This window comes from Hemicordylus capensis, chromosome 5 (assembly GCF_027244095.1).
Source record: "Hemicordylus capensis ecotype Gifberg chromosome 5, rHemCap1.1.pri, whole genome shotgun sequence".
Lineage (NCBI taxonomy): Eukaryota > Metazoa > Chordata > Lepidosauria > Squamata > Cordylidae > Hemicordylus > Hemicordylus capensis.
This window is the reverse complement of record NC_069661.1, coordinates 244,397,223-244,410,379: the sequence shown is the minus strand read 5'-3', so window position 1 is coordinate 244,410,379 and position 13,157 is coordinate 244,397,223. Positions and strand designations below refer to the sequence as shown.

Sequence of the window (13,157 nt, the reverse complement as noted above, 5' to 3'; positions counted from 1 at the left end):
TTTTGATCATCATTTTGACATTTAATCAATTCACACATCACATTTTTATGTGGCACAATACAGATGTTTAAGCATACACCAAGAAAGGTCATGAATAAATGCAACAAACAAAAACTTTGTGAACTCATTAGTTTGTTTTCCTAGATGCAAGAGTCTTTGTCTCCAACTCATGAACACAGGCACATGCATCAGGAAGACCCAGTTGGATGCAACTCACTGACAAATCAGTTTGCTGTCATGTAATGTGTGAAAAGGCCCTTAAACTCAGCTCTGGGGAAATTTTTAGCAACATACTGTTTAGCTATATTATTATTATTATTATTATTATTGCTGCTGCTGTTGCTATTTATATACCACTTTTCAGCAAAAGAAGAAGAAGAAGAAGGCGGCTCTTAGAGCAGTTTATGGAGGAAGAAGAGGAGGAGGTTTCCTGTCCCCAAAGGGCTAACAATCTAAAACAGAAACAGAAGGTAGATAGACACCAGGAACAACCACTGGAGGAATGCTTTGTTGGGGTTGAATAGGAACAGTTGCTTGCACTGTTCCCTCTAACAGGGATTCCCAGATATTGTTGACTACAATTCCCAGCATCCCCAGCTGCAATGGCCTTTGGATTATGGGGGTTGTAGTCAACAACCTCTGGCATTCCCTGTTAGAGGGAACACTGGTTGCTTGCCCTCTACTAAACAGAAGAGAGCCATCCCTTTAAAAGAGGACTCTTTGTCCCATTAGCAGGGGTACTGCAAAGTATCTGGGTTGGGATTCAGGGCCAAACTACATGTTATATGTAGTGATGCATGATTGAATCTCCCACCATTTTTATTTGAGTTTTAATGTAACTGTAGGAGGCTCTGGATGTGAGCAGAGCTCTAAATGGCCCTAAATATAGGCTTCTGGATATTTTTCCTAGATGCAAGAGTCTTTGTCTCCATCTGAAGGGCGTACCACGAGTTCATTGCCATTTGACTTTGCTTCTTCATTCAAAGGAACATCTTCTTTCTTTCCATTTTCAGGGGTTGGGGTGCCTTTTCCTCCAAAATGTTTCTTTACAAGCAAGAAAAACACTAATCCCAGCAGAAAGGCTGGAGCCCTTAAGCCATAAATTAGACTAAGGAAATAATATCTATAAAAAAGACGCAAGTCCAGGGAAAAAAAAAAGATGAACACTTTAGTTATTTCAAAGTACTTCCATTCCTTTTTTCTATTTTTCTCCCCAATCTCAAAGCACCTAACAATATAAATCTTAACAACACACCAACAGTTTGAAACAACAAAGCAACAAAAGAAGGTAAGACCATCCAGGCGCCCAGGCCAGAAGATCAAAGCTATAGCAGCCACAATATGGCCGTGGCTCCTGTCTTGGGGCCACAGCCACTCCCTGCCAGCCAGCTAGCCACCCTCTACACACACTCAAGCAGGGGGCGGGAAGCCACAACTTCAGGAAGAGGAAGGAGGCAGCACCAGGTAGCAGAGAGCTCCCATCTCTACAAGAGAAGCCCTGCACAGCATCCTCTGTCCTGGTGGCCAATGACAAATGGGATGCCTTTTCCCACTGGGGATCATAGAACTTCTTAGATGCATCATTGTTCTGGCCTTGCGTCCTAACCAGCAGGCATGCCCAGATCAATTATTCATGCATAAACATGCCCTTTTCAGATGCTATAAAAAATAGGGCTGTACACAATCGGAGCACTGAAATCCCACCCCAGCTCATCACTCACCCCTCCGCCATGCTGCTCACGGTTACAGCAGCATTTGTCTGAAATGCCCTAACCATGCTGGCAGGTGCTTCCATGACTGGCAGCCTTGATCACTCCAGGCTAACGATCATGGTACCCTGCCATCGTGGGTATGGGTATTTCCCTATGCAGACAAACACCAATGTAACCATGAGCAGCACAGCCAAGGGGGTGGGTGACACACTGGGGCGGGACTTCCAACCCACTTTGGTGCTGTAGGCATGTAGAGAGGAGAGCTGGTCTTGTGGTAGCAAGCATGACTTGTCCCCTTAGCTAAGCAGGGTCCGCCCTGGTTGCATATGAAAGGGAGACTAGAAGTGTGAGCACTGGAAGATATTCCCTTTAGGGGATGGAGCCACTCTGGGAAGAGCAGAAGGTTCCAAGTTCCCTCCCCGGCTTCTACAAGATAGGGCTGAGAGAGATTCCTGACTGCAACCTTGGAGAAGTCGCTGCCAGTCTGTGAAGACAATGCTGACCTAGATGGACCTATGGTCTGACTCAGTATATGGCAGCTTCCTATGTTCCTATGTAAGTGGTTTTTCCCACTGCATGTCCAAATAGGGCTACTGTCTTTAAAAAGACCTGCTTCTTAAGGCAGGTCCTGGCATGCAAGGAGGAGGTACTCAACTTTCCTCTTGCACTGTGGTCCCAGTCCTGATCACAACTTCTCCAGCTACTTTTTGAGAAGAAAGCTTCCCTTTGTGCCAATAGGAGCTTCCCTGTCAGGGTTAACCTCAGCTTTGGAATGGTGGGGCCACTTTGATTGGGACCGTGGTAGAGGGAGGGAGAGCTAAATGCCCCCTCCTCCAGTGCTGTGGTCCTGAGCGTCTATTTTAATGTAGAGCTTCTATTTTAATGTTTTACAAAAAGCAAAGGCAGAAGATCAAATGATGTTTATTGTGTCATGTATGGTTTGACCCTCAAGCTCCTTGGTTAAAATATGTCCCCATCCATTAAATTTGGCCTGCAAACTAAAGTTCTCCAAATTCGCAGCTTTAATTGACAGATCTGCCTGAACAAGTCAGTATTGCCTAGGTTAAAAAGACAATGATCTACCCATCCATGGATATTGGCATCAGAGTTTAAAATGAATTTATGTAGAGACATCTTGGGTTGGAAGACATCCCATCAACGTCTGTTATGCCATATCTGTTTAGTGCACTCACTGCATGAAGTTAATTAGGAATCTACCTTGAAAGGAAGGTCCTGGATGCCCTGGGGTTTCCAATCAACTCACCTGTACGCTGTAGAATCATAGAGCCTGCATGCTCCCTGTTGCCCACAGCCAGTGCTTGCCCACTTCAAGCAGGTCAGGTCAATCACTGCACCAAAATAAACTGGGGCTGGAATCCCGCCTGTAAGATAGAAAACAGAAAATGAAGCTCAGTTCATAATCTAGAGGCTCGTTTTTTAGACAATCTTGTTGGGAGGGATGATGGTGGAGATAGGTTGGTGTGTGAGGGAAGAGCCCTTGATGCCCAGTTACCCAGCATATTGAACATAAGAAGATTCCTGATGTCTCGGGAAATGGTCCAGCTATCACCACCACCACCACCACCACCACCACCAATTACATTTACACACCACCTAAGGAAAAAAGATGTCTAGGTGGCTTACAGCATTCTGTTTGGGGGCAACTTAGTTGTGAATATCATAACTCCCATTATGGCAAGGAAAATCCTTAAATGACACCATATGGACAAGACCAATTGCATGGACAAGACCAACTGAATCAGTACAGTGCCAGGAGAGGGGGGGGGTCCCAATTCCACTATAATAAGACTGTCAACCAATCTTACGGGCCTGGAGTTGCAAGAAATCAGGATGAATCTCCTGGTGACTACTGAATACATTCCTGGATATTTTAATGGCTTGATATGATGGAAAACATTAGGAAAATGTGTGGGGAGGAATCTCCAGGAATAGCTTCAGGCAGAGTTGGCAACAGAGAGCAGGGGTTCTCAACCCATGGTACTCCAGATGTCGCTGAACTACAACTCCCATCATCTCCAGCCAGGCGTGGCTCGTCAGCTCTCTCCCGAAGCGGGGAATCGCCTCCGCCACTCACCTGGCCGCTGGCGGGGGCTCACCTCCGCAGGAGCCAGGTAAGTGGCGGAGGTGATTCCCCGCCACTGCGGCAGCTGGGCGGCATGGAGCACCGGCTCCATTTACCTTAAAGCAGCCACCCGCCGCGCCCCCCCCCCCGAGGAGAGCTGACAAGCCGTGCCTGCCTCCAGCCACAATATATCATAGCTGAGGATGGTGGGAGTTGTAGTTCAGCAACAGCTATCGTACCACAGGTCGGGAACCCCTGACTTAGAGTAAAGATGCATACGGTTGGCTTACAGAGAAGTGGCCTCCATGCAGCAGAGAATGTTTATGCTGAGCAGAGAGAGCGGGGAGGTGAAACGGGCTGATCTGGCCTGCTTGAGGATGGGGGGCAGTGGGATGCAATGCATAGCGTAGTGAGTGTTGGACTAGGACTGGGAAGACCCGAGCTCGAATCCCCATTCAACCATGAAATTCACTGTGTGACTCTGGGTCAGTCACTTCTCTCTCAGCCTAACCCACCTCACAGAGTTGTTGTGGGGATAAAAATAAGCATGTACACCACTCTCTCCTCGGAGGAAAAGTGGGATATAAATCTATCTATCTATCTATCTATCTATCTATCTATCTATCTATCTATCTATACACACTTTGCACACCTCTATGGGTCCCCTTCAGTAAAGTCAAAGCAGTGGGGGGGGTGGAGCAGGACCAGGGGTGGAGCTATAATTGAGTAGATGGCTTCAAAGAACCCAAGGGCCCCAAATCCTGAGCCCCTCCTCGAGTTCCATCCCTCCTTATTTTCTTCATGATCTCCCTCACTCAGAGGGGCCGCCAGAGAGGAGAGCTGGTCTTGCGGTAGCAAGCATGACTTGTCCCCTTAGCTAAGCAGGGTCCACCCTGGTAGCATATGAATGGGAGACTAGAAGTGTGAGCACTGCAAGATATTCCCCTCAGGGGATGGAGCCAGTCTGGGAAGAGCAGAAGGTTCCAAGTTCCCTCCCTGGCTTCTCCAAGATAGGGCTGAGAGAAATTCCTGCCTGCAACCTTGGAAAAGCCGCTGCCAGTCTGTGAAGACAATACTGAGCTAGATGGACCAATGGTCTGACTCAGTATATGGCAGCTTCCTATGTTCCTATGGGAGAAAGGCAAACAGGGCCCCCCTCTCTCCTAGCTATGCCCCTGAGCAGGACACACTTGATTCCACAACAATGGATTAGGAATGGCGCAGCAAGCTGTGAACCCAATAGGGATGTGTGCTGGCTGCTTGCACAACACCTACCAGCCCAGCACCACTCCTAGTGCAGGCAGGGGAGGCACCACGCGAAGAATGTCATGTGTCAAGGCAGCTGCATCCATCTCCCATGGGAGTTAGCACAGAGCCTCCCCTCATGGGCTAGGCGTGGTGCTGGGCTGTTAAGTGCCACGCATGCTGCAAACATACATTCCTCTTGGGTGCATAGTACCTAGGCCAGTCCCCCAATCCAGCACTTTATATTTCCCCATAGAAGCGAATACTAGGGGTGTGCAAGATAACAAAATGTCTATTTTGAGGCACTACACATTTTTGTTATTAAAGGTGTCATCCATTTTGGTACTTTTTCTTCCTTTTTTGGCGGTACATTCATTTCCCTTGGGTCCCCCCGCCCTTTCTTTTTATATATATTTTGTTCTTCCTTAGATTTATTTTTTTTATTGGTGCCCATGGCTGCCATCATATTTCCCCACACTGTTCTGGACCAATGCTACATCGGGAGACTTGGAGGGAAATAAAATGGCGGCCATGTCAAAAACATTGTGGCCACCATTTCCCCCACACATTGCCATGGGCTGACTCTGCATCTGGGGCATGGTGGAGGAAATCAAATGGCAACCACCAGGAAGCAGCCAAACAAGGTAAGCATCCCTCCGATCGTCAAATGCTGATGGGGAACAATGGATGGCTATGAATCAGATTCCAGAAATGAATGCCATCTTCCACATCCATTTATTACACATGACGTTCATTCTGAAATGCATGAGAAATGAACTGAATGGGAGCCATTTGATTTGAAATGAAATGAATGAACCCCACTGAAAATGAAAAATTGAAAATTGAATTTGACTTGAATTTTCAGATTTGAATTTGAAAAAAAATGAAAATAAATTTGAAATGAACTGAATGGGCCCCATTCAATTTGTTTTCCAAGCATTCCTGAAAAGGTGTGAATGGAACATCCCAGTCAATAACAGTTCTAGAAAATTCCCCATGGTATTCGGCTCACTGCACACGCAGACAAATTTTCTGTGACCTTCTGCAAGACGTTCCTCAAATGTGCAGGCATGAACTACATGTACATGGGTCAGTTATGACAGCAACCACGACAGATCCTGGGGAAAACTTCTGCTCTTATGTCCTGTTTGTGAACACCCCAAAGGCTCCTGATCAGTGGCATAGGGAGGGCATAGGTGGCCCACATTTGGGCTGCCCAACCCAACAGCAGCAGCCTCCCCGTGTGGCACCCCTTCTCTTCCCCCCATATGCATGTGTGCATGGCAGCAGCCTCCCTGATCAACTGACTGAGCAGACTGGGGTAGGCTGCCCTGCTGGTCACTGTGCATGTGTAGCAGCCATTTGAGTGGCCGGCATGGCAGCCGAGTGTTGAGCTGACCACTCAGCTGGTCATCACACATGTACACTGGCCAGCTGAGCAATGGGAGCTCGGCAGTCTACCCTGGGCTGCTCAGTCAGGTCATCAAGGAGGTTGCCGCTGCCGCTGCCCGGAGGCGCAGGGAGCACAGGAGCACTGCGCAGCAGCCCAAGAAACAGCTGGAGGAGGCCCTGACAGCAGCTGATCATGGGTTCTTGGAACCTGTGCACACATTTACAGCTCCGCCCCTGCTTCTGATGAGCCACAATAGGAAACATCCTGCTGAATTAGGTGGACTTCTGTTCCCATCCAGGAGGAAATATTTCTTATGCACATGGCCACCCATTAAACAGCAAGACCTAGTTGTTTCTCAGACGCGCTCTGAATCAGTATCTTGGCGTTTATAAGGAAAAAGCCATTTGAGGGAAATGCCCTCAAATGTTGAAATTAATCAGAAAGATGTTTCTTACCCAGCGCTCTCATAATGAGGATGTTAATGCCAATTGCGAGGGATTTCAGCTCTTGAGGTACACATCTAAAGGAAGAGACATCAGTTTTGCTGGTGATATGCTTCTATACCAGTCTATACATTTTTATAAACCAACTCTTAAACTAACATGTTTGGTTGTAGGCAGAGCAATCTCTATGTCCTTTCCATTGTTTGTGCTTCAGTTGAAGAGAATTTGCAGTTCCCAACACTTAGACAGCAATCTGCTATCATTAGGACACATACAACAACAAAAAGCCCAAAGTACTTCCATTGCTGTTGCAATATGTGTAGGAACTAAGGTTATGTTTGTGTGTGATGGGCATATTTGTACATAGTCCAGAAACTGCAGTTGGTCCAGAATGTGGCAGCCAGGTTGGTCTCTGGGTCATCTAGGAGAGACCATATTACTCCTGTGTTGAAGGAATTGCACTGGCTGCCAATACGTTTCCAGGCAAAATACAAGGTGCTGGTCATTACCTATAAAGCTCTAAACAGCTTAGGTCCTAGGTATTTAAGAGAACGTCTTCTTTGCCATGAGCCCCACTGCCTGTTAAGATCATCTGCAGAAGTTCGTCTGCAGTTGCTGCCAACTCGTCCGGCGGCCACTCAGGAACGGGCCTTCTCCATTGCTGCCCCTGGACCTTGGAATGTGCTCCCTGTTGAAATAAGAGCCTCCCCATCTCTGGCAACTTTTTAAAAAGGCGCTGAAGACACATTTATTCACCCAGGCTTTTAATTAGATTTTTAGTTTTAAATAATGTTAAGACTGGGTTGTAAATGTTTTTAATGTTAATGATTTTAATGTGTAGATGATTTTAATTGTTTGGTTGGTTTAATGTTTGGGTGATTTTAATTGTGAATTGCCCAGAGACGCAAGTTTTGGGTGGTATAGAAATGTGTTAAATAATAAATAAATAAGATCTATTGGCTAGTGCAGCTTATGTCACTGGTGATTAGCAACAAAAAGCACTGTGCACACATTGATGATGTTAGATTAATAATAGCTAATGAACTAAAGGTTTGGCAAAATTCTGAGTACCTGTAAGGATCTCTTCTTCCATAGATCCTACCTTGCATGTTTAAAATTAGTACTGAGCCAAAATGCCCCCCCCCCACGCCCCACCATTTCCCCACTCATCTGTGGATGCTGAAATGAAGTGAGGGGCATTTTGGTGATTTTTCAGGCAAGATTTCTGAGTGGAGTGAACTTACCACAAGATGCTGGTGGGGCCATTTTTATCCCCCATAATACCCTTCTGAGTGATGCTATGCTGCCACATAGCATTGTTCTGATGGGAACTGTATTCTCACATAGCATTGTTCTGGGGGAAATGGCAGCTATCAATTGCCGAGAGAACACCACCACTGCAAAACCCAGGCAGCAGTGGCAAGGAAAGGTGAAATGGGGTGAGTATTTTCATGTCCCCCTTTTGCGCCAACCTACTAAAATTTGGCTGAACTTTTGAAAGTTCAAAAGTTTAGCCCAACCCTAGATAAGATTGTCCAAGAAATCCACTTGTATGTGTGGCTCATTGTTTGAAGTGTGGCAGGTCATTATAAGATTGAAGAGCCATTCAGATATAAGAACCCTTCTGGTGCTTATGCCTTTGTTGTGGAATGCCCTGACAAAGGGGATTCCTTTGACCTCCACCATGTTGGTAATTAGGAGGTATTTAAAGACTTTAAATTTTTATTCTAGAAGGAAATGGGTTGAATTTTAGTTTACATTTCCCATCTGATAAAAATAGATTTTTAGTTAATAAACATTTGATAAATGTTTATGTTTGTAGCATAATATGTCAACCAACTACGCAGTGGTTGACAATTGCATACACTTCTATTTGACTTCTAATGAAACATACACACAATTGTGAAGGAGCACTCTTGCACAATGTGTGCAATTGGACAAATGGAAGTTGCACATGGATGACCATTATTTCCAATGGCTGTCCAGCTTGCAACTCTGCACAATTTTGCATATTTGTGCAAGAATGCCCTTGCACAACTGCACATATACCTTGTTACAAAGTAAATGCAAGCAGTATGTCAACCATTGTAAACTGCTCCAAGAGATACTGACTGGTCTGCAATTTATCAAAAAATAATAATAATAATAGAGATGGGCAAGGTAACCATGCACTGTGTCAGATCAGCTAGGAAATAAGCACAGATTTTCCTCCCAAACTGGGAAATGTTTCAGTTCATTTTCAAGCCAATCCTTCTCATTCAACCCTACCTAAATGAGATCTTTGTGCAGCCAGAAGAGGAGACTTTCATGGCTGCATGAAGCTGGACTTTCAGCCAGGGATCTTAGAGGCTTGTGCACTTCCATTATCCCTGACTGACTCAAGGGGAATTGCAGCCAATCCCAATTCCCCGATGAGTGTACTTCTATGATACTTCCACAATTTTTTTTAAAAAAATGGAACTGAGCAAGAGGAACCTTTTAAAGTGGTGATTTTCTTTGTTTAGCAGGGGGAGAGCAACTGTCCCTATCCATCCCCAGCACAGCAGCCCTCCAGTGGCTGTTGCTGGGGTCTATCTTATGTTGCTTTTTTTAAAGAATGGGAGCCCTGTGGGGGATAGGGAGCCATTTTATTTATTTATTTATTTATTACTTATCTATGTAAACTGCTTTGGGAACATTTGTTGAAAGGCGACATATGGATATTCATCGTATCTGTATATGTGAACACCTAAAAAATATCATGCATGAAGTGATCCTCAGTCGCAAACAGAGATTTTCCTCTTTAATGTGGGAAGTAGTCCTCAGATGCTTAGACAAATGGACAGCAGATAATCAAAAGACTTTACAAAAACACCCTGGGTCTGAGGAAAAGTGAGGGTTTCCTTGTAATGTGTGATCCTACTTACCTAATCATGACCATGTAAAGGGGTGTCCCTCCCAATGCATAGAAAAATGAACTCAGAATTTTTATTGCTACAAAATAAATAAATTTTCTTGTGCAGCCGTCACTTCTTGGACATTCTCCCAAAACTGCAGAGGAATTTCTTGTTGCAAAATCTGCCTTTTCAATGCAGTCACAGTTATGAAAAACCTAGAAGAAACACACAAGATAGCACAAAGCACTCCAGTTCAACTTGCTTGTAAATGGCGCTCTCTCTCTCTCTCTCTCTCTCTCTCTCTCTCTCTCTCTGACCGGTTGACAGATACTTCTGTAGTGGATTTTTCCTTTCTATTTTCTACTTTCCTCACCTATTAAACAGGTGAATGATTAACTGGTTGAGCCCATTCTAACCAGCTCTTCAGCAGCCTTCTCAGCAAGAGGGAGACTCTAGCTCTGAGTCATCACATCTGAGTACCCTGAGAGGCTGCCTGGTCATTTAAAATCTTTAACTTTCAAAAGCCCAGATAGAAGAAAAAAAGATTCCGGTAGTTTAGGCTTGCTGCCACCAAGAACTCTAAAACTTCCAGAGATCCAACCCTGGGACTAGAGTGCCTTAGTTCAGGGTCTCTCTGGAACTGGGTATCGAGTAAATACAAAAATCTGCTCCCCCTTGCTAACAGGCGAGTATAAAAACACCCCTCCCCTGGCATTTGCTTGCACATGGAGTTAATGTCAATTGGCCAAGCTCTTTTTGAGACACTGTCATGCCCTTGAGCTCCGACAGCGAGGAGGAAGGGGAGGCTGGCAGCTTTCCGGCCGAGTCAGGAGTGTCTGTGGGGCAGAGCCCGGCTGTCAGCATTCCTGAGACAGCTGTGATAGATCCAGCTGATGGTTTAGAACAGGCACAACAGCCTGAGTCAACAGAAAGTGTAAGAGACCAATCCGGAGACGAGTTAAGCAATGAACCACCAATGACTCCACTAAAGCGCAGGCTCACGAGGCGAAGGACCCAATTAGAAGCTGTTAGGAGGAGCAAGCATCTTTTGCTGAGGGCTGACAAGCCGTGAATTCCTGCCAGCTGGGAGCTCTCGGCTTGCTCTATAAATCAGCACCAGCCCCCTGCTCATTGCTGAGATTCAACGTTCGTCAAACTCCCTGGTCTTCCACGTTCAGCCAAGCCGTATCGGATTTCAGCAGCTCCGCTTGCCTTGTGAACTTTCCTAGCAGCTGGCCAGACACTGACAAACACATTTTGAATCCCACTTCTGCCCCCCCCCCTTCTCTTGCTGGGTTAATAACCAACCCTGTGAGGTTTGTAAAATAACAGAGAAAAATCTTTTTATTTTAAATTGCTGCAGACTGGTCCATCTGAAGCTTTTTCAGTTTTTAGATGCAGTTAAGAATACCTCATTGGTGACAACAATGTTTCAAAATGCCCAGCTTGTTCTTAGGCGGTACATTTAAAATCTTAGTTACTCCATTAGAAAGAAACAGATCTTTGGTAATACAAAGCACACACACACAAAGCAAAATGAACAAATCAAATAAATAATAATAATAATAACAATAACAATAATAATATCTATTTTTAAAGGGAACTGCTCCTCCTCGCCCTGCTGAGCTGGTTCAAACACTGGCACCTAAGCCAGTTCGGCACTTCCCAGAGGAGGCTCCAAACTGGTTTGTGCACATCCCTACTGTAGCAGCCCTCAAGCAAAAACTAGGAGTTGGAAAGAAAATCCTTCATAGTAGAGGTGTGGATTCACTGGCTTCTGGGCTATATCCCCAGAACTTCTCTTTAGAAATTTTAGAATGTAAGTCTGAAGCTCCATATTGTCTCTTTCCCTTCCTCTTCAGGGGGAAGGCAGAATGCACAAAAAGACATCACTCAACTCTGTCAGCCCCCAATTCAGACAGCAACGCAACGCTTCATCCTTGCAGCATAACAATTGCTTACTGTGTCTTTCTGGGATCCTGTTGTGTTTTTGCATCCAGCAAAACATGCTGACACATATGTGATTCCATTGGCTCCACAGACGGGATCCCACTGGTTTGTGGCACAGGTGCAGTTGGCATTGCAGGCTGAAGATAACGGAATTGTGCCCCGTGCAACTGGTTGTCTGATAAAGTAAATCAAGAGGGGTGCATTTTGTTTAGAACACAGCAGTATCCAGACAGTCTATTGATGTGCTCTAGAAGAGAAATGGGCAGCCAATAAGCAGGCTACCTGTGGGCTGGCAACAGCTCATGAAACAATGTCACTGGCTAACAGTGGGGAGGAGGATGTTTAGCACAGGCATCTCCAGTTACTGTTCAGTTGTGAACTACTAATCATAACTGACAGCTCTAATAAAATGTCATGGCATATCCCCTTCCTGTCAGGTCCAGCCTAGAACCATATGAGACCTCCTCCACCTCCAAAGGCCATCACTATCCCCATCACTAGCTAGGGCTAGTGTTGGGGATAAAGTAGAGCCAGTGGACACTAATGAAGCTTCAGGTTAAGGATACACAATGTATCCTGACTAGTTCACCTCCTCCTGAGCTCCATTCCCTCTAAAATCACACCTGGGACCTCAAGAGCAGAGATGGTGATGAGTCTGAGCAGAAGTCCAGACTAGGACAGACCAAAGGCCTTTCCTTCCTGGCAGGAAATTTAGGACAGATAAAAGGAAGTACTTTTCCACCCAGTATGGAATTAATCTATGGCAGCGATCTTCAGTATTTTTCAAGTAGGGGCCACTTGGGCAAAAAACCCTCAGTGCCATTTCTCACTGTGCTGACCTTCACCCAGTATTGTGCTTTTCTCACTTTGGGGGTGGGGGCTTTAAGAGAGATGGGGCCCTCTGTGGGGAAAGAGCTCTGTGGGGAAAGCACAGGGAAGGGCTACACTTCCCAAGCACTCCGTGAACACCATCCAAGAAAGTGCAAGAGCTCAAGAGGGCTCTGTTTCCATTAAAAGAGCCCCCAGCCCTGGACGAAGTGCAGTACTGCACAGTGGGAATGGGCGCCTCCACATGGTGCCAGGGGGACAATGCAGAGCATGTGGCCGAAGCTTCATACAGGCCCAATACATAATTAGCCAGGGAGCTGCAATGAGGGTTGATGGGGGGGGCCACCACCGTACCCTTGGGTCCTGCAATGAAAAATACTGATCTATGGGATTTTTGCTGCAGGATATGGTGAGGGTTTTTAGCTTGGGAGCAACAGCATGAGGAGGACATGCCTTCATCTCCTTTCCGAGGGCTTCTCAGAGGCATCTGGTGGGCCGCTATAGGAAACACAATGCTGGGCTAGATAGGCCTTGGGCCTGATCCAGCAAGGGCCCGATCCTATATTATGTTCTCATGTTCAGAAGACCAAGTGTTCAGAAGACCAAGTGGAAGCACAAAGCATCTCA

The 13,157-nt window shown here is 45.8% G+C and overlaps 1 protein-coding gene across 2 annotated transcripts in view; it reads right to left on the bottom strand.

Moving 5' to 3' along the window:
- Window positions 1–13,157, bottom strand: part of LOC128327384 (solute carrier organic anion transporter family member 1B3-like) — a 48,697-nt gene continuing 35,540 nt past the window's right edge. For both annotated transcript variants that reach the window (XM_053256186.1, XM_053256187.1), the window contains 5 exons: window positions 11,715–11,877; window positions 9,783–9,967; window positions 6,889–6,953; window positions 2,977–3,094; window positions 1–1,123 (listed from right to left, as the gene is read on the bottom strand). In XM_053256186.1, coding sequence (XP_053112161.1) covers window positions 907–1,123; window positions 2,977–3,094; window positions 6,889–6,953; window positions 9,783–9,967; window positions 11,715–11,877 — 748 coding nt within the window. In that variant the 3' untranslated portion in view covers window positions 1–906. The remainder of the gene's footprint in view (window positions 1,124–2,976; window positions 3,095–6,888; window positions 6,954–9,782; window positions 9,968–11,714; window positions 11,878–13,157) is intronic.